At 45.1% G+C, this 27993-nt stretch overlaps 3 protein-coding genes across 4 annotated transcripts in view; 2 read left to right on the forward strand and 1 right to left on the reverse strand.

The window, feature by feature from the left end:
- MED12L (mediator complex subunit 12L) overlaps positions 1-27993 on the reverse strand; it is a 155850-nt gene that overhangs the window by 52041 nt on the left and 75816 nt on the right. The window lies entirely within an intron of this gene.
- Positions 1027-3588, forward strand: P2RY13 (purinergic receptor P2Y13). The gene is made up of 2 exons (XM_052803040.1): positions 1027-1880; positions 2411-3588. Exon 2 carries the CDS (start codon positions 2424-2426, stop codon positions 3453-3455), a length of 1032 nt encoding a protein of 343 aa, XP_052659000.1. The 5' UTR covers positions 1027-1880; positions 2411-2423; the 3' UTR covers positions 3456-3588.
- On the forward strand, positions 12279-27984 carry GPR87 (G protein-coupled receptor 87). The gene is made up of 3 exons (XM_052803039.1): positions 12279-12528; positions 25429-25561; positions 26938-27984. Exons 2-3 carry the CDS (start codon positions 25525-25527, stop codon positions 27972-27974), a joined length of 1074 nt encoding a protein of 357 aa, XP_052658999.1. The 5' UTR covers positions 12279-12528; positions 25429-25524; the 3' UTR covers positions 27975-27984.

Raw genomic sequence — 27993 nt, forward strand, 5'->3', positions numbered from 1 at the left:
CAAAACAGCTCCAATTCAGAAATATGTTTCACTATCATGCAAGAGCTCAGTCCTGCCAAAAGCCATTGCCTGTTTACCCTTCTCCGGTACTTATCTGTGCCTGGCAGGGCACTGGGCATTTTTACGACTGATATCCAATTTCCTCAAAACTTAAAAGACAGTTCACTTACTTTAGCACTCAGCCTTAGAGTTTATGCATCTCTTATAACCTGCCTGAATGAATTAAATATTTTACAAAATGTTTCGTGCACTGCTTATGCTGGTATATGCACCAACACTGATTACGATCAGTAACTGGGTTACACTGCAGAAAACAGGGTACCATTATTTTCCCGGAACCAGCGCTGCTGGTCACTCCAGAGCACGCTCTCCACAACTGACCCCATGGGGCCCAGGACTGATCGTGCGAGATGCCCCATTTCCACCCAACGCTCATTCCCCACATTTTTTGTACCTACACATGGAGAGAGAGCGGCAGTTGTCTGGCAGCTGCTTTTCCTGATCAGATGAGCTGCTCACACAACAGATACTACAGCTATCTGTGTACCATATAGCAGTCACTGACGGGATATGCGGAGGCACTTTGTACCTGCCTCTTACAGTTGGGAACAGTGTCAAGAGGTCAGTTTGGAAGAAAACGTGGAAGATGCTGCCTTGGACATCAGTCCCAGGGTACTGCAATGGACCGTCTCAGCTTTATATAGTCCTTGATGAACGAACAGAAGTCAGGTCAGGCAGCTAGGGACATGTCACCCTGATGACAGTGGTGAGGGTGACCTTCATCCCAGTCATCCTCAAGGCTCTTTGCTCTCTGCCAGCCATTTAACACCGACATCAGCATACACACCTACATTAACCAAAATGTAGACACCAATGCACGAACTTACTGTCAATACAGCTGTAGCCTGAGAACCTCAAAAAGCAATCCATGCCTGCCCACAAAAGGATGGCTTGAACGCGAGTCATTTCCCACACGGCAGCAAGCAAGGAGCCAGAACCCTATGTCACATCAGTTGACAGGAAAATACAAGATAAATCACGACTCAAACTTACACAAGAAGTTCTGTTTGCAGAGAAATGCACTAGATTCCAACATTATACATAATAAACACATAATAAATACAAAGTATACCATGCAGCAGCAGCAGCTTCTGCCAGAACCAGAAAGTTGCTGTAACCAGCACGCTGTATCACCTGGCTACACTGATGCCAAAATAAACCAGAAATCCCATTCTGGAGATCAAAAGTCAAGCTCAGGTTCATGTGTCAATATTAACAGGCTACAGAGGGAGGGTACAGTTTCTGAATATGTCAGTGCACACGATTTTGTGGCCAAGTAACCTACTGTAAGGGTGGCTCTGAGCACACTTTCTGCTCATGCATTTGACAATGACTAGTGCTGTCCAGAACAGGGGAATTCACACACACAAACAAGAACTCAGAGCTACGTTTTAGGATTATCCTGGAAAACTGTCAGGAAACACTCTGTGCTTGCTCATCCCATGTCTCTAAAGGAGCCAAATCATAATGGCACAGTGTAGGTGCCATCAGGTCTGCCCCAGACAAACAAAAAGCCAGAAAATGTGCCTGTCTTGATGGACATAGTAATTTTTTTCTTTATTAGTATAGGAGGAGGTAGTGCACTTTCTGACAGAGAGCAAAAGGGAGAGAGAAAAGCAACAGCAAACATGATTAACTCAGGCAATATGTGAAAATGAGGAAGGAAACAACACAACACACCAACAGAAAAAGTCTCATCTTTCTACACATTTCCTTATTCTTAGTACTTTGCTCACGGCTTCTGTCAGCAGAGGAACAGCGGATGAACCAGAGATAGCCAAAGACCCCTCTCTGAAACAGCTGCTGCCAGGTTTGCTCAGGTACTTCCACAATGGGAGCGTTCACGTGGTGTGATGGGGCACTCAGTCATCTGGCTTTCAGATGTCAGAGGCTGATAACCAGCAGTGTGCATCTTACCTTGATAATGTTATTTAAATCTATGCTGAGAAAGGAAAAATGGTGTGTGCTTGGTAAGAAATACCAAAGTCTCTTCCCCAGAAGCACCTTGCTTTTGGGCCACAACTGTAAAATTTCTATTCAATGTTAAAATACATTTCCATGTAAAGACAAATGGTGCTCTATGCAATCTGCTGTTATACCTTGCTATTATATTATCTTAGGCCTCCATAATGAATATATACCAGTTTAACTTTTCATTAGACATTAGTGTGTAAACAACTTAAACTTCAGCAAAGATTTATATTTTCTATGAACTAGAAGAGAAATCGGTCAGTCTATTTAATGCACCTTCTGGTTTTGGGTTTATTTGTGTAAACCTGCCAGTTGCTGTAAGGAACAAGTCATTTTAAATACAGAATGTTACATGTTTTCTCTCTTCTTTTCACCCAAGTCTATTTCAAACAATGGGAGATTTTGCAAACAAGAGTATTGTCAGTAACTCCAGTGGAGCACCCTCCTCTGCACCGTGCCACCGAGACACCACAGTCACCCAGCTGGTCTTCCCAGTACTGTATACACTCGTCTTCCTTCTGGGACTTGTACTGAACAGCCTGGCTTTTTGGGCTTTCTTCCATATTCCAAGCACGTCAACTTTCATTGTCTACCTGAAAAACATCTTAGTTTCTGACTTCATAATGACCCTGATGCTTCCTCTGAAAATCCTGACGGACTCTGGCCTGGGACCATGGCAACTCAAAGCCTTTGTCTGTCGCTTCTCAGCCGTGGTATTTTATGACACCATGTATATTAGCATAGTGCTACTCGGTCTCATTGCTTTTGACAGATTTCTCAAGATTGTAAGACCTTTTGGGAAGTTCTGGGTACAAAACCTGACTGCAGCAAAGATCCTTGCGGGTCTAGTCTGGCTCTTCTTCTTTGTTCTCTCTCTGCCTAACATGATCTTATCGAACAAGAAAGCAACACCCCAATCCGTGAAGAAGTGTGCCTCACTGAAGAATTACTTTGGACTCAAATGGCACGAAGCTGTCAATTATATCTGTCAGCTCATCTTCTGGACTGTTCTCATCCTCATGTTTCTATTTTATATAATTATTGCCAAAAAGGTATATGAGTCTTATATAAAAACACAGAAGAAAGACAAAAAAAGCAAACAAAGGATCAAGGGGAAAGTATTCATCATTTTTACCGTGTTTTTCTTATGCTTTGCCCCCTTTCATTTTAGCAGGGTTCCCTATACTCTGAGTCAAACAACCACCCGAATGGACTGCCGTATGCAGAACCAGCTCTTTGTTGCGAAAGAAAGCACTCTGTGGCTGGCTGCCACAAATGTCTGCATGGACCCCCTGATATACATGTTCTTGTGCAAACCATTTGTAGAAAAGGTGTTATGCAGGAGAGTAAAGACATTTCAGAAAACCATTCATACAAACCCAAAAACTGAACTGGACACACGGATGACTGCTACTGAATCTTGATTCTGCAGCTTTACGCTCTACAGTCTCTGCATATTCATAGAGAAATTAAAAATAATTTGTTTTACTTCTGCTGTAAAAAATGAAAGTGTGGTTGTACTGCAATATTAATACTTAATAAAAACAGCACAATGGATTTCCTTATTTATGCTCACTGCTTAGCCTTAATAGGCAAAAAGCTGTCACTCAAACTGCCAGCCCTGATTAAACACCTATCTTCCCCCGAGCTGTGCTCTCTCATTGATACCACCATCACTAACCAAAGCTGTGGAAGCCCAGCCATGCCTTGGCTGTGCCCGTCCAAGCCACAGTACTGCTGCACTCACAACACAGAGATCTGTATTACTTCAGAGCTACTCATGTGACTTCACAGCCATAACCACATTGGTCCGAATAGGAAAAACAGCATCAATGATGCATAAAACTAACAATGATCAGTTTGTAGTCTTGTCTTGCTCTGCTGGCTCTGCAAAGCGAACAAGAACAGAGGTTTTCCTAATTTGGTCACTAAATCATGTCCACCTCACAGAATACAGACAACCAATAACCTAGGAATTAAAGTACCTTCATATAACTTAAGACAATCTAGAGAGTAATTCTACCTGCTTTAAACAAAAAAACCTTACTTGTTAACACTTAAGCGGCTTACTGACTATGGCTGCTTCTAAGGACAATTTAGCTTTATTTGGGATTAAAACCCAACAAATGTTGACTTTGTATGTCAGTAATTCTTACACTGGGTGTCAGCTCGGCTGGCACATCGCAGGGCAGGGAAGAGGATGAACCGTACTTGACAGAGGGAAGAAGGACACAGTCCCTCCCTGTCCCTACCCACCTCTCACACATGTAATTACTTTCCTACCGCCTACACCGTTTCACCATCCTTCCTCTCCACTCCCAGCAGGGACTTTGGTGGAGGACTCAGTCAGCAACACTCCAGAGTCCCAACACTCCTTGTCCGGACCAGCAGACAACCCAGGACTGCTTCGCCTGCAAAGGGCACCCCAGAGCCGCACAGCATTCACCCCTACCCTACCACTCGCCAGAGGGGAACACCCAGAAATGTCCCCCTTGGGACACTGCCCCTTGGGAATGTGCTTGGTGGCACATTCACCCTTCCCAGTCTCAATGACAGGCAAAGAGAAGGCAGCAAGCAACACTGCCTAACCCTCCCCGTCCAGAAAATCCCTCTCCACCTGGCTCACCGCACCACTCGCAGAGCTCTCCCTTAGCTATCCCATAGGGAAAGTCCAAATGAACTATGCCTAAAGAGAAACTGCTTTCTAATCCAAAATCCTGGAAATTATTTCACTATTTTAAGACACGAATGAGATACCAACCATTTATTGACTCCAACTCCACAAATTATGTTAAAAAAACTGCTAAGCTTACCTTAGCCTTCAGCAATTCTTCCTTGCTTCTCAAGCAACACGTTCCTACTGCTACTTGTCCCCTGATATACCTGCCACCCCAGAGGACTACCTCTGCATCACACGCTGCTCAGGTGACGTGGCATTGCAGAAGGGACCTCAGGGAAAGCACCACAACTTGTGCTCTCCCATCAGCCCTACTACCTGTTGTAAACTCCCATCACCCCTCCTGCCCCCCGCCCCGTACCAGGACACTCATCTCCTGCTGCTTTGTGACACTGCGGAGCTGAAGTGTGAGAGTCCCCAGCACCTTGCTGAGAAAACAGTCACGTCCCTTAGTAACAAACTTCACTTCTTCTGAAGCTCTCCTGCTAGCTTTATGCCTTCTCACACATGCCAGATGCTTTGATCACCACTTGATAGCTATTTTTAGAAATTAAATATTTACAGCAGCCTAATACAATCACGCAGGTTTCTCCCCACAGCCTGATTTTTTTCAAAGCTGTTTTTAGATTACTGTGCATTAATTACATCTACCTTTGGGATTCCCCAGCCTTTGCCACACAGGTAGATGTACATCTTATTTAGCAATTTCTACTCACTATACCTTCTCCACTAGGCATGTTACATACTTTCCATAACTGTAACACCCTTTTGCAACTGGAAACTGAACTAATCCCCAGTCCGCTACCAGTTGGTTCCAAACTTCCCTATAAATCAACATTATCTCAAATCGTGTCTTCCTCTCAAGATTAAATGCAGTTCAGGAATTAATTCCTCTCTCCCCACACACATATACTGTTTAACAGGATTAATTTAGCTACTTTAGTAAGAGTAAATATATTAAATTCTTAGCTTCTAAAATAGTCACCGCTTTAGCAACTGCTTAAAGAAATGTACGAGGAGTCTGAAAATGTTTCTCTAAGCCTGTTGACATAGCACAGCAATTAATGTAGTGACTAGAGCTAACATCAGGAAAAGACAGTTTGTAAATCAGCTGTGATCTTCCAACAGGCAGGTGCCCATGGAAATGTGTGTTCCTGAACTTTGGATATATTAGGGAAGAAATCAGCATGAAACTTTGCAGCTCAGTCCTCCCTCTTCCAAATGAATCACACCAGCATAGCTAACATGGAGGTCCCCAGGACTCTCAGCACAGACTTACATTCAGCTCTGGATTTAAAAGTGGAACTCTGGCCCATTTTTGTGGTTATTACAGAGAAAGTAACATAAAATGAGCAATATGGCAGTGATAAACTACGAAAATGCTGAAGAACAGAAAATTTATTCCACCGTGGAAGTTTGGGTTTTTTATTTTCTCATTTCTACTGCTGGTACTACAAGGCTCATTTAACACTGTGCACACACATACTGGCAGTACACACAGTTAAGTACTAAGAGGAGCCTGCATGTAAGGGTGGGTGTAACCACAAAACGGGCTGAGTTGCTCCTTAAATAAGGGGTGTGCCAAAGGTTTCAGAGGAGTCTTAATCATTTGTTTTTCAGCTGCTGCTTCTTAGGTAGGTAAAAGGGAGCCAGAGTTGCCAAACTCCGTAGCAGAGAAATGCAAGGTGACTGCACGGATGGGACATCTGGTTGATCTACTTTAAAAAGTCCCCTAAATTCTAACATTTGGGATTTTGTACTTTTTTTTGCAAGTTTTTAGATCCCTGCCTCCAGGTGGAAGTAAGAATCGTAACAGTTAAAATGCCTCGGAGTTTAAGTCTCCGCTTTTTAAGGCTCAGAAAAATAACCAAAGTAATATTTTGTATTTTACACCTAGCCAAAATGGAGACAGGTTTTGAGAACAGATTTGCGTCAGAGATGAGGAAGCCATCAGCCTAGACCACAGGTAGAGAGGACCAGCAGTATGCCATAAAAAGCTGCTCTTCTGGGCGCTCCAGATTTCTTTAGTGCAGTCAAGGAATTCATGTAATTCAGTAAAGTTTATCGGCGTATTAAATACAACAGTCACCATTTTTCCAAATCTCATTTTTCTCCCAACTTAACTTGAAAAGGCTGGTACTGACGCTCAGGAGCTGCTGAGAGAAACCTTTCCTAGATTCAGCAGTTGTACAAGACAGAGTAAACGCATGTAACATTTCCACCTTACATGTGCTTACTCCAGTCAATCACCACCATGAGGCAGCAGCAGGGCTTTTCCTTTCTGCATCCAAATGTTCATTTGCTTGGCTTGTCTACACTCCAGACTAGAAGCAGCAGACAACCTAGAAACTGGAAAACTGGCACCAGGCCTTAAACTTGTTCAGACAAATGAACCTTATTCCAGGCTCCTATGGTCGAGGATTCACACAAAAACTATTGACACTTATTCTAAACATTTTTACAGGTTGCTGGGCTCCCAAAGGGGAACTATAGAGCACTACTAGGCAGTCAAATTTTGTAGAAAATCAATCTTATTTTGGTACACAAAGGTTTACATATATTTCTTTGTATTTTTTATCTTACTTGCACTTCAGAAAAAGAAAATATATTATACCTTTGCCTAATACACACACCATCTGGCCTTCCAGATTTTGTGTTGGACTGCTTCTCCTCAGAGGGACAGCAAGTTAATTCCTGAATGCCTAAAGGCAAATTCTGCACTTCATACGTACCCCAACTCTCTGGCACAGCGATAGACATCCTTCCATCACGGCTCCTACAACTCTGAGTACTGAGAAAACTTTCATAATATAAAGCAGTACTTCAATTAATTAGAAATGCAAAACAACAATTTGCATCATGAACAAGAACTGGGAAGCCATGTCGAGCAACCAAGATTTTACCCATATGACAATACACAAATGCACAGAGCCAGCAGGTCGCATGGGAAAACTAAAGGCACTAGAATAGACCTAAGTCTATAGACAGGATCAGCCAGCCAAGGTGTGTAACTTCAGATTACCTATCAACATAATGTGAGGAACTCAAGGATAGAGGAAAAAAAGAAATGAGCTTTTAAAAAGTCAGTTCTTAATTAAGTGACAGCCACCAAAACAGTGATTGAAGTAAATCACCTAAGGAAAGGGGAAGTGTCAAACTCTTCCAAGACTTTTCCACTAACAAAAGCACCTCCATCTTCTACATCTGAAGGTATAACGCTGGAGGAATCCTCCCAGTGTTGCAAGCTCTGATCCTGCTACCACTTTCTATGTTTAAAAAAAAGAAAAATCCAGTCTCATATATTATCCAGGTGGCTAATCTGCTTTTAAAATAACCCTGTAGTTCATATTGCTAAATATGATAGTAAAGCAGTTTTAGAATGAAGCAACACAATAATTGTTGTAATAACGTTGTTCAGGCTCTTATGAAATCTGAGAATTGCTCTCTAATCACCAGAATACAAAAAGGGACATCCAACCTTTAAATAATGTGAACAATAGTAAAGTTACAGGTTAGCTTTCAGCTTTTCTTTACATCAGAGCTTCACATTTCTTTTGCGCTATTTTTACGACAAGCTCCATAGCATTTCCTTTTCATGTGCCAGCTAGTCCTGACTTGCTCCAGCCTGAGAACAGCCAGAAAACATGTCTGAATTAAAAGCCTGCTAGGGGATGCTATGACAGGGTGTCTAATCCATCAAGTTTTACCGATACACCAAATTACAGAGATTTTAAAGAAAAGTTAATGTGCCATTGCACCACGTTCAAAAAATAAGCAAAAAAAAACCCCAAACCAAACATTCTCATGTAGATTTTATGAATCTATTTATTATTTGACCACTGTTAACACACAAACTTTGGTCTGTGTACTCCATTCACAGAGTACCAACTATTAAACGCTTGAGTCTCTGTAAGAAATTAAATTATATTTTTTAAACATTTTAGTTTTCACTTCTAATTTCTTCCCTTCTTCCCCATGACATGTCCTGCAGCACTCAGACCCCAGCCTAAGACAACACCAGCATTAGAAGTGCCTGAAGAACAGTGCGAATCAAACCATAATGCACTGTCATGCCATGTCTTGACTGAAGCCTGCAGGACTGAGACCAGAGGAGCAGACACATCTGCCAGCACCACCCCAGGGTCGGAACCATGCCCCTCACCAAGGACACAGTACAGCACCCAGCTTGGGAGTGCGTGGTCTTGTGCAAAACAAAAGTCAAGCGCATAACTTTCAGATTTAAGTTGTTAAAACTGCTGTTCATGATCTATCTGCAAATCTGCTCCCAGCCCTCAGCCACGGTACTCAGACTTCCAGGTTCCCAAGTCTCTGGTCCCAGGGGTCTGCTGTTCCTCAGAACAGAGATAGGAGCTTATCACCCCCCCCAGCTGAAGGGCATGCTATCAGGCAGTCTGTGCACAGAAACACTGGAAGCAAGACCAATGCAGCGTGAACGCTTTGTTCAGTGCCCAAGCTGTGAGGTCTCTGCTCCTCTAAGGACCTCTGACACTGAGATTTTGGGCTGTCCAAACATCCCAGAAAAGGACCATCTATTATGAGGTATCTCAATGGAAGAGAGAGGTTGATTTCTCCTGCAACTTCTGCAATATTTCCCCAGACACATCAAACTCTTCAGGAAACTTGAAGGACTACCTACAGTGTGGCCTCCAACAAGTGAGTGTCCACCATCGCATCTGTATGAGTGTTCAGACGTAGCTCTTGAGAGCCAGGTTTCTGAAGGACGGGAATTTTGAATACTCTAATCCCAGACAATTTTCAAGAAGCCAGCACAAGAACTCACCTTCACACAACTCTCTCTCGTGAACAGATATCCAGAGACAGGACACAGCTTGAGAGCATCAGGACTGTGAGCCCTGTTCACATCACTCATCGCCAGGGCCCATGTGGCTGCTGGCAGCAAGTCACTGACGAGCAAGCCTGATCTCCAAGTGGCTCCTTGAAAGGATGCAGTATCTGAGAGGTGAACCGAACGGCATCAAATGGGAAATGGGCCTGAGACATGTGGTGAAGATATCTGTGTGCACAGAACAGCAGTTACAGACCATGACACTACTCAGCTATACCTGGTACAGGAGTCCTTTGCACAATCGGGCCCCACAAGATACAGACAGAAAATCACTGCTGGTAATACCCGTGGGAGAAGACCAAGAAGTCGTCACCCTGTCAGAGCTTAAACTCAGAGCTCTAACACAAGCACCGAGAAGTCTAAGTTGCAACAAAGCCAAAGAATAGACCCTTTGGACAATGGTTGTTTTATCAGTAACAACTGGAGAGGAGACCACAGTGGTGAAAAAGTGATGCTAAGGTAAGACGCAAAGCTGAGCATAAACAGGTCTGACTCCAGCATCAAACATCTGGTATTGGGGAATAGATCTGAGAAATCCCCAAAAGGGCAAAGAAACAAAGAGATTTAAATAAAATCCCCCAAATTCTCAAAAGGACGGAGATGAGGCTAACCCCAAAATCAGCACAGAATATGCACAGCACCCTGTCCTCAGGTAAACCAGATCATGCTGAAAGTCAACCAAAGAGCTCACAGTACAAGGCCCATCCAAAGAGTGATGAACAAAGGCAGATATTCTCATAGCTCTGGAGCCTCCCAGCTACCGCACAGCCACAGGAGAAAGGGCAAGACAAACAGTCTTGTACGCTCCCCAGAGGAAGAATGAGGTCTCCTACTTAACAGAGAGCAAAGACAGTGATTTACAGAGATAGGAGAGAAACACCTTAAAAGAGATTTAATGCTGAGAAATCAAGCTGTTTGCATGGCTATGCAGTGAGCTGCACCATACCTGAGCTGCACTAACTAACGATAGCATTTAGCACCGTATCCCAGGGTGGCTCTCACTGCCCTCTCCACGGCATAACTTCTCAGCTCGAAGGAGCAGCCTACAAGACCATCAGTCAGGCACGTACTCCTGTCTTACACAGGCTCCACTCGGAACACAGAACTAGATCAACACAAGTAAAGTTAGGGTGGAAAATGACTGAAAGCCATGGAGGAGGTGAACCAAAGATTGGAAGGAAAAACAGAAGGCACCATTAGTCTAGAAACAGGACAAGCAGTTGGGAGGGGAACAAAACACAAGCAGCTGCTAAACACTGGAGCACACGGGACAGCTGAAAGAAGGTGAAATGGTAGCTGGCACGTGCTGTCCTACGTAGCCATGTGCAAGGTCTGAGAGAGGCAGAGACTTCGTCAAGTCTCCTGTCCCTAACTGCAGAAAAAGCCTCCATCCTCAGGTGATGCGACGTGTGCACTCCAGCATGTGCATGCAACAGGAACCATCACTTAATGTCAGAATATCCAGTTTCTGAGATCAGTTTGGCAGCTTGTTGTAATAAAGCTGAAAACATACGACAGAAGTGTAACACATGTTCCTGCTGGCTTCAATGGCATTATCTGTTTTGCCTTGCAAAACCTGGTCTTCAAAGATGAGCCGAGTCAGAAGTCTCCTACAATCAGGGACTGTACCGGATTCAAGGGAGAGGTCCTGAGGCAAGTGGGAATTTTACAGTCTGCCCACTAGCAGAAATGTGGAAATTAGCACAGGGCCCCCCCTGGACACAGAGCCAGAGGAAGCTGTTCACCACTATGGGGAGGCAGCTGGTAGGTCCTGCTCCTGGTCTGCCTCCTCACAGGGTTCCATGCAGCTGTCAAGGGCACCTATGCAAAAGGCTGTCCAGTCTCAGAAGAGGGGGGGCTGGGGATTCAGTCCCTCAGATTTGAGGAAAAAAGAAAAAAATGCGTATGGAGAAGTCCAGGCAAAACAGACAGAGCAGTCCAAGAAAAGTGACTTGGCAGCCATTGCTCTCGTAGCACTAAGATTATTTTTCTTTTTCTCCTGAAGATTGAATGAGGGAGATATATATTTGCTTTTTTTTTTTAAGAAAGTGGCAGAAATGGGAAATTAACCACTTTATCATCTATGGACACGAAGCAAAATTTTGTCCTAACTACTCCCACGATTATTTCAATGCTCTTAAGGCACTAAATTGTCTTGCTCTAAATGTGTGTACACCCAGGAACACTGACAGCAGGACTGCAAGAGTCAGTGGGCTCACAGTCAGAGTCTTAAAGAACATCATAACAGTAAAAAGTATGCAGTAAACAGTCTAGTCATTTTAGCTGAAATATTTAGTTACAGACTTAACATTTTGCTTTCATCCTACAGGCTATTTAGAAGAGAGGATCTGTTCAAAGCACAACATTAAAAGATGTCTAAGTATAGTCAAATTAATAATTGACAAGATAATCTCAATTAGCAGATATTTGCATCTAGCCAGCACAAGGTTTTTCAGTATCACACTAAATTCACATTCACCCTGAAGACAAAACCATATTATCCGAAAGGCACAGGCACGGTTGCACAGGTTGCTGTAAAACACGACTTCAGACTGTTTGCAACGTCTCCCCGCACGAAGGCTGCTGCCTTTAACAGGCACTAACCCACCTCTCAGGTGAATCACTGTCTGCGTCCTGGGCGCCTGAGCTGCTCCGGAGCCAGGAAGTGAGCGGGAGCGCACCGCTCACCTACCCTGGCATGTGAGTCATTCCCAGGAATGAGAAAGCCAGTTGCTCCAGTTGCTCCTGGCCAGGGGAATTTTGACTCTCTGATCAGGTATCGCAAAAAAAGCCATCGGAAGCAAAAAAGCTTACTTCCAGATATGGTTTATTTAACTACCTTATCGCAAGAAATACTCTCATGCCTACTGTAGTTTCAAGATGCATTTTGGAGGAGTCTAAGGCACTTTCGAGATGCAGCTCAGAGACAAGCGGAAGGCGACCACGGTGACAGGTAAGTGATCTTTGACCATCTGAAAGGCGTTTGATAAGTCGTTCTGTGAATCTTCTTGCTCTTAATCACCCTCAAGTGAAAAGAAGACAGGAATTAAGATACAGTTGCTAAAAACCAGACTTGGAACCATAAACTGAGTATCAGATCAATTAAAAGTGTGAAAAGTCCTCAAAACAGTGCGACTTTACTAACCTTTTATTCATTCATTAAACGTTACTTGTTATCTTTTTGCCAATAGCAAAAAAATGGTTTTCTACTAATGATTCCTTCTAAGACATGAATCGAAGTGCAGGAGGGTTCATGGTTTCAATAACTTACTTCCTGGCAGAGCTTAATTCATATAAAGTAAGATTCAGTAACTATAACATCTGAGTTTGATATAAAAGGTTTGTACTGTATTCCTTTTCACCTCTTTCAGTAAAGGCAAGCATACTTGAATTCTCTTAATTATATTATACAGAATAAAGGTTCTCTTCCTTCATACTTCAGTCAGATCATGTTAAAACTTGTCAGGTTCACTGGAAAAACCACATAGCTCCGAACAAGCAACTTACAAGCTATATGTTTGATTAGTCTCAAAGCAACTTACAAGCTATATGTCTGATTAGTCTCAAAGTTTGGGAAATATATAAGGCACTTTCAAAAACCTATGTCATTTAATGAGTATTTTAGATTGAAAAGGTTATTCGTAGTTACAAAGAACTGAAAGTAGCAGTGCAATTAAAGTTTTCCTACGTTAAAAAATGACTTGCCGTTTGTGCATTATAGAGACTGTAGACATCTGCTTTCTCATTACATATGCTTGGTCTGGAAACTCTGGTGGTGTTTCACAGTTTTTTCCATCTTTTTAAAGAAGATTCTGCAATCTTCTTTTAAAAAGGGAAACCAGGAAACTCAGGCAAGCATTCAGCTGATGTCACTGATTTACTCCCAGAAGCACAGGCCCCGGATCACATGAAAGCGACCAGCATTTCTCTGGTTACGAGCTTGCTCCGGCGGGCACCTTACTCTTTGGGTAGGCAGCCGGCTCTCCCGCACAAGACAGACCTTCTCCTCCCTCCCCACTCTCTATGGGGAGGGGGAACTGGCAGCACCTGGGGACAACCCCTCCGGAACAGAGGACACGGGTCAGCTCTTGCAGGAGGGAGAGGAGAGCAGGGGAGCAGAGGAGGCAAGAAAGGCCGAAGTATGTGCAGGGACCTCAGAAACAGAAAGCGTTTGTTTGCATCAGGACACGTGAGAAAAAAAAAGTAAATTTTCAGCAGCACCAGCCGCCGGTTCCTCCTCCCTCCCTCCCCACAGAGGGTTGCCTTTCCCAGCTCAGCCCTGCTGTCTCACCCTCAGCTCCCTCCCTCGCTGCCAGGGCCCCCCCGGGGCAGGGAGGGAGCGGGGAGACCAGCTCGCCCAGCACCTGCACCCCACAGCCCGTCGTGCGCTAGCACGCACCCGGCGCGGTGCTGGAGCACCAGAGCTCCCGGGGCACTGGGGCGTCGGGAGCCGCGTGGCCACACGGATCCCGGGAGCACGGCCGAGCTGGGAAGACACCTGGGCAGGGCGGCCAGACAGGGAACGAGCACTGGAAGGGAGGCAGCAAGTCACAGTGCAGAGTTGGTCCGACACTGAAGCAGCCCTTCGGAGACTAGATGCTCCCTCTCCACCAGGAAGCCTACTCCACTCGCCGCATGTAGCCCTAGATGAGATATATCCAGGAAGGGGGAAGCTCCTTCTCCTCTTTTAATGGCAAGTCCCTTGCTCACTTTCGCACCACAAAGTTCAGAAAGACCTCCTCTTTGACCAAGTGAGCGCTAGGAAAAGCCAGTCAAGACATCCACAGCAAGATTGTAGCATTAAACTTGAAGTGTGCAATATTTATTAAAAGTTTGGAACTAAGTGAAAATGCACATGACATAAACCAAGAGCTACAGATCCACCATACTGCTGTCAGCTATCGGGGCTCTGTAGGAAACCAGGCTGCAAGAGAGACTAACCCAAGTGCTGCTAAGAAAGCACTAGAGGAAGTCAGTGGTATTAATTCCTATGTTTCAGCTGTCTTTACCCTTCCCAACACAAAAAATTACCATACCATCTTAAAAAAAAAAAAAATTTGCACCCACGATAAACAAAAGTAGGTTTCCACATCTGACCAACACTGAACCTCACATGAGATACTACAGTAACCACTACTTCTTGTTTTCCCTCGGGAAAACATCAGTGATATATCAAAGTAACAACTGATGATGAGTAGTATAAATAGGGCTCGTATCACCTTCACCTCACCAGCAGCTTCTGCAGCTACACAAGGAAAAGCCAAGAGCTGGCAAAGCAGTTGGGTCAGAGGAAGAGCAGCAGCTCTCCACAGCCAGCACCCTGAAACCCTGCCCAGGATTTGCAGTCTGTCCGTTTCTGCAAACAGCAGACAGAGTGGGAACTCCCAGGCTGCTCATGAAAAGTCAGGGTTGCACCAGGCTGAACTTCTCCCAGTCATACCCCAAAATCCCCATGTCCTTTTCCTTCTTCTTTGAAATAGCGGGGTTGCTGCAAGTAGCTAATGCGGTCAATTGTGTCACAGCAATACATACTGAAGCACAAAAAAACCCCAGCTGACAACAGCGGATGAGGATTTTTTTGTCCTTTTGCAATATGAATTAGAATTGCATATAAAAAAATCAATAGAAATTGTTTCAATGCAAAGTAAAACACCTAAAAGTGAGACTGGAATTACTTAAAAGTTTAAATGGCACTGCCTACATGCATGTACCAATAATAATTCTTTTTTCCCCACAAGACATTTTTTCACAGTATCCCCCGTAGCATTTGCGAGACACGACAGATGCACAATAGCCAGAGCTACAATGGATGAAGGTGTAATGCGATCAATCACATACCTTCACTTTTTTTCTTTGTGACCCAGGCAACACCTTGACTGTTTTTAGTTTCATTATGAGCTTTTTAACTTAATGTTCCTCATGGCATAACACCAATAATCAAACCTAAAAGCTAATATTTTCAGGAAAGAGCTCCAACAAATCTAGCCTGACACCCAAGAGAGTCTTCGCCTTGCAGGCACGCTGCAGAGCGGAGGCCCCGCAGGAGCTCTGTGCGCCGCAGAGCAACCCGGGGAGCGGCAGCGTGGCACTGCGCTCCGCAGCAGCCCTGAGCAGAGCAGCCAGCTGCCTGCTCGCCTGTACAGAAGCCAGCTCCTCTGGAAGGAGCTCAAGACCACCCAAGCACCACATGCTGAAACTTAATAACCAGTTTTTGCTTTTTGCCCAAACTATTGTGTCCATAAAATTTTAAATTTAAAAGACTATGACTTCAGGATAATAAAGCACACTGGATAATTAAGGAACAGCCTGTGGAATTGAAGGGTGATTATTTGCCCAAGATTTCCATGCTGCCCGTTGTACCAAAAACAGAGCCCACAAAAACACAAGCAGAACCGGAACGGAAAGGCTGGGAGCGCAGCTTGTGAAGACATTAAAAGAGGGAAAAGTTTGAGTTATTCTGGAGAAATACGTGCAAACGTGAACCTGCTTCTGGTCGCCCCCTTGGAAGGGAAGACTAGAAATGTGACCTAGTGAGAGATAAAAACTGTGTCTTCCAAGCAGCAAAAGAGCTGTAATCCAGCGGGATGGAAACAGGACAAAGTTTGCAAATGACACCAAACTGGGAGAAGCGGCTGATAGCCCAGGGGGTTGTGCTGCCATCCAGAGGGTCCGCGACAGGCTGGAGAAATGGGCCGACGGGAACCTCATGCAGTCCAGCAAGCAGAAGTGCAAAGTCCTGCCCCTGGGGAGGAACAGCCCCCTGCACCAGGACATGCTGGGGCACCGGCTGGAAAGCAGCTCCGCAGGGAAAGACCTGGTGGACAAGTTGAACGTGAGCCAGCAGCCTGCCCTTGCAGCAAAGCAGGCCAACAGCCTCCCAGGCTGCATTAGGCAAAACATTGGCAGCAGGTCAAGGGAGGTGATCGTTCCTCCCGGCTCAGCACTGCGAGGACATGCCTGCAGTGCTGGGTCCAGCTCTGGGCTCTCCAGTACAAGAGAGACAGGGACATACTGGAGGCCAGCACAGGGCCGCAAAGGCAACTAACGTACTGGAGCACCTGATGTACTGGAGGGGCTGAGAGAGCTGGGACTGTTCAGTCTGGAGAGAGGCGGCTCAGGAGGATCTTATCAATGTGTACAAATACCTGCAGGGAAGATGCAAAGAGGACAGAGCCGGGCTCCTGTCAGTGGTGCCCAGTGCCAGGACAGGAGGCAGTGGGCACAAAGTGACACACAGGAGGCTCCACCTGAACATAGGGGGTTTTGTTAGTGGTGATGTTTTGGTTTTAGTTTGTGGTTTTTTTAATAACTGTGAGGGTGATCAAGCCCTGGAACGGCTTTCCCAGAGAGGCTGTGGAGTCTCCATCCTTGGAGATACTCACTGCCTGACCAGACACGGTCCTGGTCAGCCAGCTGCAGCTGATGGTGCTCTGGGCAGAGAGCTGGAGCTGATGAGCAACTGCAAAAGACAGTGTCAGGAAGGAATTGAAAAGGCTGCAGGAGGAGGCTAACTGGACAGCGGGCAGTGGTGCCAGGGGAGAGGCCAGGACCACACTGCTCAGCACTTCGGGACTGCCACCTACACCTGAGCTTGCTGAGAGCGCTGCGCGTGGAAGTTGCAACTTGCATGGCATGTTCTTAATGGGGGTTCAAAGGAAGCAACTCTAGGGTTACAATACAGCTTCCACTATCAGTAGGTTTTGTGCAACCAGAAACAACCATCAGCAGCATCTTCTAGAAAGAAGCATTCCAGAGTTAATCCTTTCCTCCCATCTAATTAGAGGCCGGCATACTGAGAAAACATTAATTATCCCAACTCTGCCAACCATTGCAGTGTGCTCTTGTCTTTTTCTTTTTTTTTTAAGAAAAAAAAAAAAAGGCAAGCAATTGCAACACATAGCTCCTCTTCCACCAACAGCCATTTACCTGCTGCCCAATAGGATACTATTTCTGTTGGCAGTTCTTTCCTAACTCTTCATGTAAAAGCAACTGCAGCCTACAGGAGATGTACTTTAGCACTACACTTCATACTACACTGCTTTAGAAATGACAGTCAAAGCGCTGGCCTCTTCTACAGAAAAGACCAGCCTGCATACAGCCAATTGCTGCAGTCAGCCTGCAAAGAGCAAAGCACAATACACAAGACCAGGACCCACAATAAATGTGTGACAGTAGTTTCTGCTTTTGGGTCATGAAAAATGCACATGCTTGTCATTAATGTAAGAAAGGACTGGAAAGCATTTCTTCAACATCACTTAGGAACTATGATGCATATTCAAGAGGAAGGAGAATTCATGCATCTTTAGGTTCTGCAAATAAGTTTAAAAAATAAACAGTCTTACAGTAATGATTAACAACATTTACTAGATTTTGTAACCTCTGCATAGAAAATCTGATTCAAAGTAAGTAATACTAATCCATGAACTTTTAATAAGGAACAGTTCAACAGACAGGAAAAAAAAAAAAAAAAAAAAAAAAGAACTTGACAGTTCAGGCAGCATCCCAAAAAGCTCTCATGTCAGAGCTATCCCACATAGGGGAAAATAAGGGTTCATAATCATTCACTTGAAATGAGAAAAAAATTAATGGTTACATTTGGATAAATATTCCAAAAGTCACTTTGAGAAAATTAGATATGTCCAAATAATTCTATTTTTGTTAAGTGAACATGTTATCCTAAGGGCCTATTCCCCCAAAATTGAGACTTTTGCATATTAAACAGTATTATTTAATGCTTACTGCAGCATTCTGCAACACCCAGTTCAGGATGTCCTGCAAGTGTAAAACAACTGAGTTACAGGTGCAAACTGAATGTGAGATTTCAGGCAATACCTACAGTAAAGCATGGGTAGAGACTGATGTAGAAAGCATAAATGAGCACATTTAGCTGGTTACTCAGATGCAAGGTACATCTACCATGGGCACTGAAAATATACATAGTACTTTTAGCTGTCATATACAAAGGACCAGGAAAGACTAAACCCCAAATTTCAGCAAGCGACTGCATGCGGGAAGCTCTGTAGGTTACAAGAATGGTGTACAGATAATTTTTCTGAGACACCTCTTGGGCAAAGTGACTGTGGGGAAGGAAGCGTGTCTCAATGTGGATGTGGAGGGACTGCTTCTCCCACATGCGTACCGACACAGAGGGCAGCTCAGTGTTCGGCAGATGTTTGCACGTGGAGGTAGGCTCCCTAACCACTGGCATCACGTGTCTTCTACTGAAGACAAATGGATAGGATAGGGCAGGGACAGGATAGGATCCTGGAGAGAAGAGAAGCTGCTCTACCAGCTGAAGGCAGATGGACGCAAGTTGCACCGCAGCACAGGACGCTGTGCTGTTCAGAGATGTGTGACAGAAAAGTTAGGCTGGAATTGAGGGGGAAGTTCAAGGAGGAACCTGAAAACCAAAAAGGGGGTTTTGTACTAGATACTGAAGCAGACGAGAAGCTTTCTGAGCAGAGGCAGTGGTTCCTGTTTCTGGATGTAAGTAGACAAGCACTGTAAGCCACAGCTGAAGACAGTTATACCCTAGTAGTTATTTTTCAGCCTCTCTGCAATTCAGTCAGTTAAGCATGGCAGCGTTACTGCGTTACAGGGAACTAGCACATACTGTCTGTGTGCCCCTCCACCACCACACTCCTAGGAAGGCAGGCACCAGGAGCCGAGGGCACAAAGCCCCACGGAGGGCTATTTTCACCCTCTCCCCAGCCAGCCCACGTTGAAGCAGTTCCCAGTTTGAAGCAGCCAACATGTGCCAGCTGGCTAAGTCGGACATGCAGGGTGGTGGACGCCACCATTTAGCTCAGCCAGCCTTCGGCAGGCACACGGGAGCGGGCATTCGGGACTCTGCCACTGCAGCAGAGCACGGCTGAGGCAGCGGCACCCCAGGAGCTCCCCATCCCACCACAGGCAGGGCCAGCAACACCAGGCTGCAGGGCTGGTGTCTCCCGGGATGGAGATCCACAGCCTCCACGAGCAACCTGCACCCGTGTTTGACCACTTGCACAGTAAAAAAGCATCTTCTTGTGCTCAGATCTAATTTCCTGAGTCCCAGTTTGTGCCCACCACCTCCTGTCTGGATTAGTGGGCTCCACTGAGAAGAAAGAGCCGGGCTCCCTCCCGCCAGGTAGCCATGCAGACTGTAGGAGCTCCTGAGCCTCCTCTGGCCCAGGCTGAACCACCTCAGCTCTCCTAGCCCCTCTGCAGACAAAAGACACTATACTTGGTATATGATTACATCTGAACACAAGTGGCTGCGGTCCTGCAGTGCACAGGAGTCTCAGACTAACACGAACCCTGGCGTTAGGCTAGTTCTTGTCACCACTTGTGCTGCTGCCGACAGCATGGCATCTCTTGGCACAGCTGGCACAGAAGCACAGTTCCAAGGACGGGGATGTGACAGCTAGAAAAATGCAAAAAAAAAAAAGAAAGTGTGCAAAGCACAAGAGAGTAAGTGGTGCATACTCACTTGCTGTAGGTACAAATTCCAACAGGAACATCAAGTTATTCCACTATGCATTAAGAGTACATTAACATACACTTTTACCAAAAGGGAGATGGACAGTTTTTAACAGAGGCTTCCAAGGAAGGAAAAGGTGGTAATGTCCTGGTTATTGGGATTGGGCTCTCTTTTAGTGAACAAGGAAAAGCGCTAAGGAAGATAAATAGATGCAAGAGGGGAAAAACTGAACATTAAGGCTTGCTCAGGTGATGCAGTATAGGAGTGGACTGAAATAAAGAAGAAAGCAGGGACACAGGCTCCACTTGTCTGCTTGCAGAAGCTTTATGCACACGTACACTTACCCTGCAGCCTTCACCGATGCTTTTTTCCCCTAAATCTTTACAATTAACTCAGTGATTTGGTTCTGATGGGCAACAGAAAAGAACATAATTGCAGCCAGCCAATAGCAAATTTAATAAACTGCCTCACATTTCTATTGTTTACATTAACTGTGTCATTTACCAAACTTTATGGTGATGAATGCAGATTGGCAAGAAGCCACACATCAAAAAGTTATGTGCCCAAAAAAAAAAAAAAAAAAATCACTTAAAACTCTGCAGCCCTATGACCTAGAATATCTAGTCTAGTTCACAAAGAGAAATTTCTCATTTTTAAAAAGTTGTAAATAAGATCAAAAAAGAGCAATTAGAGTTGAGGATATAGAATCTCTTTAAACAGTGAGGCAACTTAAAGCCTTAGTCATTAGAAAAACTATACAGTCATTCCCTACCCATATGACACTGAAGTCTGCCATGCAGCCTATTATTTCTCATCTGAGGTTTTATCAGTCATGCATATAAACCAGTCTATCAACGTTAGCAGTAAAAGATTACCTCATCTGTGAAACAGTATGTACTTATATTTAATGCAGTTGACAGCCTTTAGGGGAATGGTTTTAAAAGCTACTTGAATAAAGGAGCAGCTTCTAGTGCATCTTCAAAACCATCCAAGCAGAATATATTTATATGGAAGAATGAGACAGCTGGTTAGGATGAAATTGGTCAGAAGAAAAGTGTCTGGAGAATTGGACAAGGAGCAGAAAACCAACCCTGCCCAGCACAGAAATACCATATTCAAACAAGTAAAAAAGCCACTATCAAGAGTCCATAGTCAGTGAACAATTATAAAATAACTTAAAATACTCTTTAAAGAGAAGGCAGTCTTCATCTCCCATTCCAAAAGAACACATGGAAAAGGGTGAATTCTCCACATGTGATAACTTTCTTCCTACTCCTAGAGTCTGCAATGTAGCGGTCTTTATCAGAAAAAAATGAAGCTTCTGGAGTACAGGGATACACCAGATTTGACTCCAATGAGCCTTGCTCACCCACCCTACCATGTAAATAATGAAGCCACGCTACTCCAAGTGCTCTGTCTACCACAGTACCCCTTAGCCTGGTAAGACTTAGGCACGAAACTATGGAAACACCTTTGGACTGGTGAGCCTAAGGCAGGATCATCTCTGCGTATCCCAAAATTTTGTGACACGACCAGCTCCGTGCAGCAGGGGCCATCGTGGCTGCACTTCTCTGCTGCTCTGCACAAACCTGTTTAAGACTTTAAAGCTTCAAACTACAGCAGCATAAGGGAAAGTCTTTAGCACATAATTAGGGCAGCCGTCAGTAGGTGTTGTCTCTAACCTCCACCCCATGCATGCACCAAAGCCTCTCTGCTGAGCTCAGCTGTGCCAGCAAGGCAGGATACAGAACACTGCTAATGTAGTTTAGCTGTCATGGTTAACATTTGTGAAGAGTTTGCTGCTTTCTTTTTCCAACCCATACTTTGTCGGGATTTTTTGGAACATGTTTTAACATGAAAACCATCAGGAATAAGATGACGTAGAGATATCCATTCAGAGGCTTGATCCTTATTGGTCTGCAGGAACAAGCAGCAAGCTCCCAGTATGGCTTCCAGGTGACCTGGATTTCCCTGGGCAATTAGAGCATGGTCACATCTTCACTGGCCCAGAAGATGCATGTGGCAGGCATCCCCCATGATCAGTACTCTGGGCAGGAATCAGCAAGCCCGTACGGGATTCGCTAAAAGCAAGCAGCGCTGACTTGAAAAGCGTAAGAGATGGGATGCTGCTGCTCCTGTCACCCACGCAGCGCCTTCCCATGCTGCATCCATAAGGGACAACAGAGCCCAGCAACCGAGCAGCCAGGCTGCTTCAGCAAGCACAGGTTTTGCATAGACCAGGGAGATAAGCAGACCTGCACCTGAGCAGACGAGTTGCAGGGCAAGCACGGGAGCAGCGCTGACACTATCAAACCCCAACAGGCACTGGTGAGTCCATCAGAGACTGGGGACTGTAACACATTGCCTGGGTGCTAAGAAACATGCCTGCCCAGGCAGAGCCTTCTGTGACAGTGACCAGCCATTTCTGGTCCAAGTGATTGCAGTTCATCCTCTGCAGTAGTTTTCAGCTATAAAATGACGGGCTAAATGCCAAGAGTCAGACTAAGAGCCCAGTGGATTCATGTAACAGTACCCAAGAAACAAAATACCACCCACAAGGAGGAAGGAAACTGAATTTTGATCCACACTGAATAGGGGCTTGAGAGTCTTAAGGATGTTGTGGATGGCCCGTCTCTGCTGACAGTAAAGCACAGGATGCAGATGGGAACGCCAACAGTACAAGCCAAAAGAAGAGACCAGAAGACAGCTGGGCAGAGATCCCCTGCAGCAAGGGAGCTTTCTCACCAGTGTCAGAAAACATCCGCCAGTTTTCTGATGTAAAACAAGAGAGAGAACCTTTGGAGAGTGTAGGGGCTGTTTGTACCTGAAGAGGCATTCACAGATACTACCTGCTGTTAGATTTTTATGGTCTCTTAGTGACAACATCCACCTAAAAGGACAGATGCAGAGGTGGAAAAAGGAAGAAGCCTTTTTTGACAGGATTTAGACCAAATCCCTTTGGGACCTAGAGTAACTGACAGTACATGAGAAGTCCATTTAGCACAGATTTAAACCCCAGCTCCATCGAACGCTGCCGTATTTCCCAGGGTTACAGCATGGGAACACAGCCTCAAATCTCAGGCAACACAACTGATGCTTTATGAACTTCTCTGGACTGAGGACCTGGGAGAGCACTTGCCTGAAGAGCCTGAGAGCAGGGAGCTTTCCAGGGACCGGGACCAGGACCAGGAATCATGCAGACTTAAAAGGAACTCTGAAAAGCAGGGAAATAAGCATCTTATTTGCATATGAAGATAGATATGCATCTTTTCATAAAATCACATATTCTTTTGATCTCAGTGCCTCCTGGGTAAAAAAGGATAGCTGTAATTTATAAACAACAGCAAAAAAGCAATAGGTTACTGCTTCTCAGACCAAGGGAAAACAAAATATCTAAAATAGCCCTGAGAATCTCATTGGGGACCCCAGTTATTATCAGAGCAAACAATGCCAGACAAGAAGCTAAACCAATAAAAAGCTTAAAACATCAGAATTAAAATTTCTACTGACACTTTAAAATGTAATGATTTCCTTTACTGCCATCTAGTGACAATTCAATGCAGTTTGTAAGACAGTGATAATCACATAAAACAAGTTTAGATCTGCAAAAGGGCTTCAGTAATTTTATCATCTATTCATTCCCATAAGAGAGGCAGTCAGGTCTAGTGTAATTGCTGAAATCTGAACTATTTTGCTAGTTTTCCTATCAAAACTTGTAAACAGAAAGTGAAGCATGGAAAAATTAATGCATTTGCATACTGCAAGAGTAAAGCAACAATCTGGAACGTAGTCTTACAAATCGGTATTGTCAAAATTACTTGGAACAATGCCATCAGAGCATAAATTAGATTCTGCAGCTCTTCAGTATAGCCTGTAGGCTGGCTTCTGAAGCACTTCATTCAAAACCATGAGAAAGGAACAGGAACTTAAAATTTCTATAATGTACCCAGCAAATTGGGGTAAAGTTATACACACACCTCTCATAATTACATATGAAACTTTTTTACTTCAAGAAGTGAGAAATTATAAACTTTAAAAAAAATTCCACTCTCAGGCATCCATCACTGAAATGTCCAAGATTGAAAATAAACAAAGACGACGTACAAGCAAGAGATGTCGGGAATAAGCTCAAGGGCCTTTACCAAGGAATAGGAAACCAGCTGTAGTGGCAGATCATAACAAAGGCATGAAGCCATTAAACCAGCATTTTCTGGCAGTTAGGAGACAAACTTCTCCTACTGCAGTAACTGGGGTGGTATGTTTGCAAATACTTGAACGCTAACCTGTTTTTAAAGCTGAGAAGGGTGGTGTAGAAATACCTGCCTGGAGACTATCAAAAGCAGTACCAATTTAAGAAAAGAACATTCTTGGCCAGGCTGTTAGAGGCTCACTAGTCACAGCCCAGGTTTTTGCAAAGGTTTGGTCCAAATTTTTTGAAAGAAATCAAAATAAGGAAGACAAGTTTGAAAAGTTGAAATCCAACATATTTTTACAGAAGTTAACGAACTTGAACTGAAGTTTGCTGGCACAAAAAAACCACAGGATCATGCAGCTAAGGACAATAAGCAAGCTGGCTACACACTGGCACCGATCCCTGTGAAGCACCGAGGGGACAGAAAGTGTGTCAGAGCTGATCCCAGTACAGCCATTTGCTACCTACCTGGTGCAGATGTAAGGAGGAACTGAGGAAGTGAGATCCCAGAAAATGTTAGATGAGGTGTTTTAGTGGTGACAAAGAACCCAACCACCGCAAGCTTTTCTTAAGCCTCATTTGTAAAACAGTGCACAGTATTTGTCAATGGGATTCAAGGAAGATTATCTTAACTGGAGCAGATACAGAGAAGGGCTGGTATCTTCAAGTCCTACAGAAATATGAGAAGGGTTTGGGCTTGCTTCATCACAGTAAGTGAAGTTTCAGTAGAGTAAGAAACACGCAGAGGGCTAAGTATCAGAGATGGAGACAGGTTCTTCAAATGAAAGGCACTGGTATAAGAATATACGAGACAGAAAGTGGCCACAGAGACATTCAGGCTGGAAACTAGAATAACGTTGCTAAATATTACAGCAATAAGGCTCCAGCACAGCTCTGTTAGTGAGGTGGAGAAAGGGAAGTAGTCTTAACAGTGAAACTGATAGGCTTACAGAAACTAACATGGCAGGATTGCCTGCAACAATGCAGCAGATGCCCAGCTGTTAAATGAAGATGTGGCAATGAAGACCTCGATAGCAGAACAGCTGAGCAGTATCCAGAGATCAGACACCAGCACACCTCAGCCCTTCCATTGGGAATTCTGGAGGATGCTCATTGCACAAAGCTCCTCTCCATGCTGGCAGGAGGAGGGTGGGGTCTTCTGTTTTGCTTTGGTTTTAATTCCAGTTTATTTTCCCCAGAATGTAATGCTGGCACAGCCCATGCCACATCCTGGATCTACGGCTGCCAGTGGGACTCCTGAAAAGCATTTCAGCTGAAAACCTACAGCAGCGCAAATGATGGGGTACAATTTGTCCTATGGAAAACTGCCAGGTAAAATAATGTTGGAGATTTAAGCGATTGAGAAGTGTTTATTGTATTACTATCAGTTCCTACCAACATTTTAAAGAAGTAAGTCATTTCAGAAAAGGCTAAGTGCTGCACCCGTGGGTGTCAGTCCGGGTTTACCACACCAGCCAAGTTCAGAGTATAAACAATATGAAATAAAATGTGCTATAGTTTTATAAGAGAATTTATAAGTCTGAAGTTTTTTCACAAACATTTACACATGACATCTTAAAATCCCCAGAGAATACATATAACTAAGCTAAGTTTTAAATTAGGGTTTTAATAGGCCCAGAGAGTCTCTCCAGAGTCCTATCTCTTGATAAACAGACCACCCCAGCTCACAAGTTGCATTCTGTCCAGATAGCCAAGCGCCGACACCCTGTAGTTTTGGTTAAAAGTTTGTTCCCAACATGCCTTTGCCCGCTCCCCCGCACAAGAGCGGCGACGGGCAGTGCAGACCTCGGCCTGCAACGTGGGGAGCGCCCAGCTCCGCTTGGATGGCGGGTGGCTTCCGGGAACTCAGATCCTTCTCGCCTTTCACTAACCCGACTCACCGGTTCTCTCTGCGGAGAATTTCCAGGCTATTTACCTTCTTCAGACACCGCAAAAACGATTCCTTGCACAAACCCACCCTGCCGCTCCCGCCGCCTCACCGCTGCCCCGGCAGCCGGCGCCAACCGGAGCCCCCCAGGAGCAGGCGTACCCGCCACGTCTGCGGAGCAGGTCCGGCAGGCGACCGCCCCGTGCCGCCGCGAGGGAGGACGCCGCCGGCACGGCCGCGACACCGGGCGGCAGGGAACGGCCCCGCACACACCGCGCGGCGCCCGACCCGGGCCTCGGGCCTCGGGCCTGGCCTGACGGCTCCTCCCGACCGCCCAAACTCAAAGCGCCTTCAGCGACAGAAGGGCTGCGCCATGGCCCGCCGCCACGCCGCGTCCACCCCGCCACGCCGCGTCCGCCACGCCGCGTCCACCCCGCGTCCGCCACGCCGGGCTTGCCGCTCTCCTCACCAGCAGGGCGGCGGCGAGGGCCGCCGGGGAGCTGCACGTCAGCCGTGCGGGAACCTCGGGAGCGTACGCGCGCTCGCATCCTGCGTTTTCTTCCCGTCAGACCATTTGCAGGAGCACCTTTGTCTTTCGGCAGAAAGCGCAGACGTCACGCTCAGAGGTTAGCAAGCCACAGGCGCGTTTATTTTGACACGTGCAATACTTAGCAGCATCGTTTTAAACCCGGGTTTTCCCCGAGCAGCCTCCAGACTTGCCCAGAGATAGGACGTTTTCTAGAGGACACTTCTAAAACGGCCCCATTTGTAAAACGCTAGAAACGTACTTTAAACTTGTTGTTCTCCCTCATTCCCACAGATGATCGTCTGAGCCAAGACAACAGTACCTCGCCCAACGCCACAGCAGGCTTACTGGGGAACTCCACACACAACGAATTCACCACCATCGTCTTGCCTGTGCTTTACCTCATCATTTTCCTAGCAAGCATCTTGCTGAATGGCCTAGCAGTGTGGATTTTTTTCCACATCAGAAATAAAACGAGTTTTATATTTTACCTCAAAAACATCGTGGTTGCAGACCTTCTCATGACACTAACGTTCCCGTTCAAGATAATCCAGGACTCGCAGCTGGGACCGTGGCACTTCAACTCTTTCCTGTGCCGATACACCACGGTTCTGTTCTACGCAAACATGTACACCACGATTGTGTTCCTCGGACTCATCAGCATCGACCGCTACCTGAAAGTAGTGAAACCTTTTGGAGACTCCAGGATGTACAGCATCACCTTCACCAAGATCTTATCTGCCTGCGTTTGGGTTGTAATGGCTTTCCTAGCTTTACCAAACCTGATTCTTACAAACGGCTACCCGACAAAGAAAAACATAGACGACTGCATAAAGCTGAAGTCTCCCTTGGGAGTCAAGTGGCACACAGCTGTCATCTACATCAACACCTGCATGTTTGTAGTGGTGCTGATAGTACTGATAGGGTGTTATATTGCGATATCCAGGTACATTTATAAATCGAGCAAACAATTTATTAGCTCATCAAGCAGAAAGCGAAAGCATAATCAAAGTATAAGGGTTGTTGTGGCTGTATTTTTCACTTGCTTTCTGCCATATCATTTGTGCAGAATACCCTTTACTTTTAGCCATCTAGATAAAATTTTAGACGACTCTGCACATAAAATCTTATATTATTGTAAGGAGATGACACTGTTCTTATCTGCATGCAATGTCTGTCTGGATCCAATAATTTACTTTTTCATGTGTAGATCATTCTCACGAAGGCTGTTCAGAAAATCAAATATGCGAACCAGGAGTGAGAGTATTAGATCACTTCAGAGCGTAAGAAGATCAGAAGTGCGCATATACCATGAATACACTGATGTCTGAAGTCACCCACGCAGAGACT

This window comes from Harpia harpyja, chromosome 12 (assembly GCF_026419915.1).
Source record: "Harpia harpyja isolate bHarHar1 chromosome 12, bHarHar1 primary haplotype, whole genome shotgun sequence".
Classification (NCBI taxonomy): domain Eukaryota; kingdom Metazoa; phylum Chordata; class Aves; order Accipitriformes; family Accipitridae; genus Harpia; species Harpia harpyja.

Excerpts from the sequence above, each read along its gene's own strand:
- GPR87 (XM_052803039.1), top strand. The coding sequence starts at position 25,525 with ATGATGGGGTACAATTTGTCCTATGGAAAACTGCCAG. Across the intron at positions 25,562-26,937 it reads GTCCTATGGAAAACTGCCAG|ATGATCGTCTGAGCCAAGAC; the intron begins GTAAAATAATGT and ends TCATTCCCACAG.
- P2RY13 (XM_052803040.1), top strand. The coding sequence starts at position 2,424 with ATGGGAGATTTTGCAAACAAGAGTATTGTCAGTAACTCCAGTGGAGCA.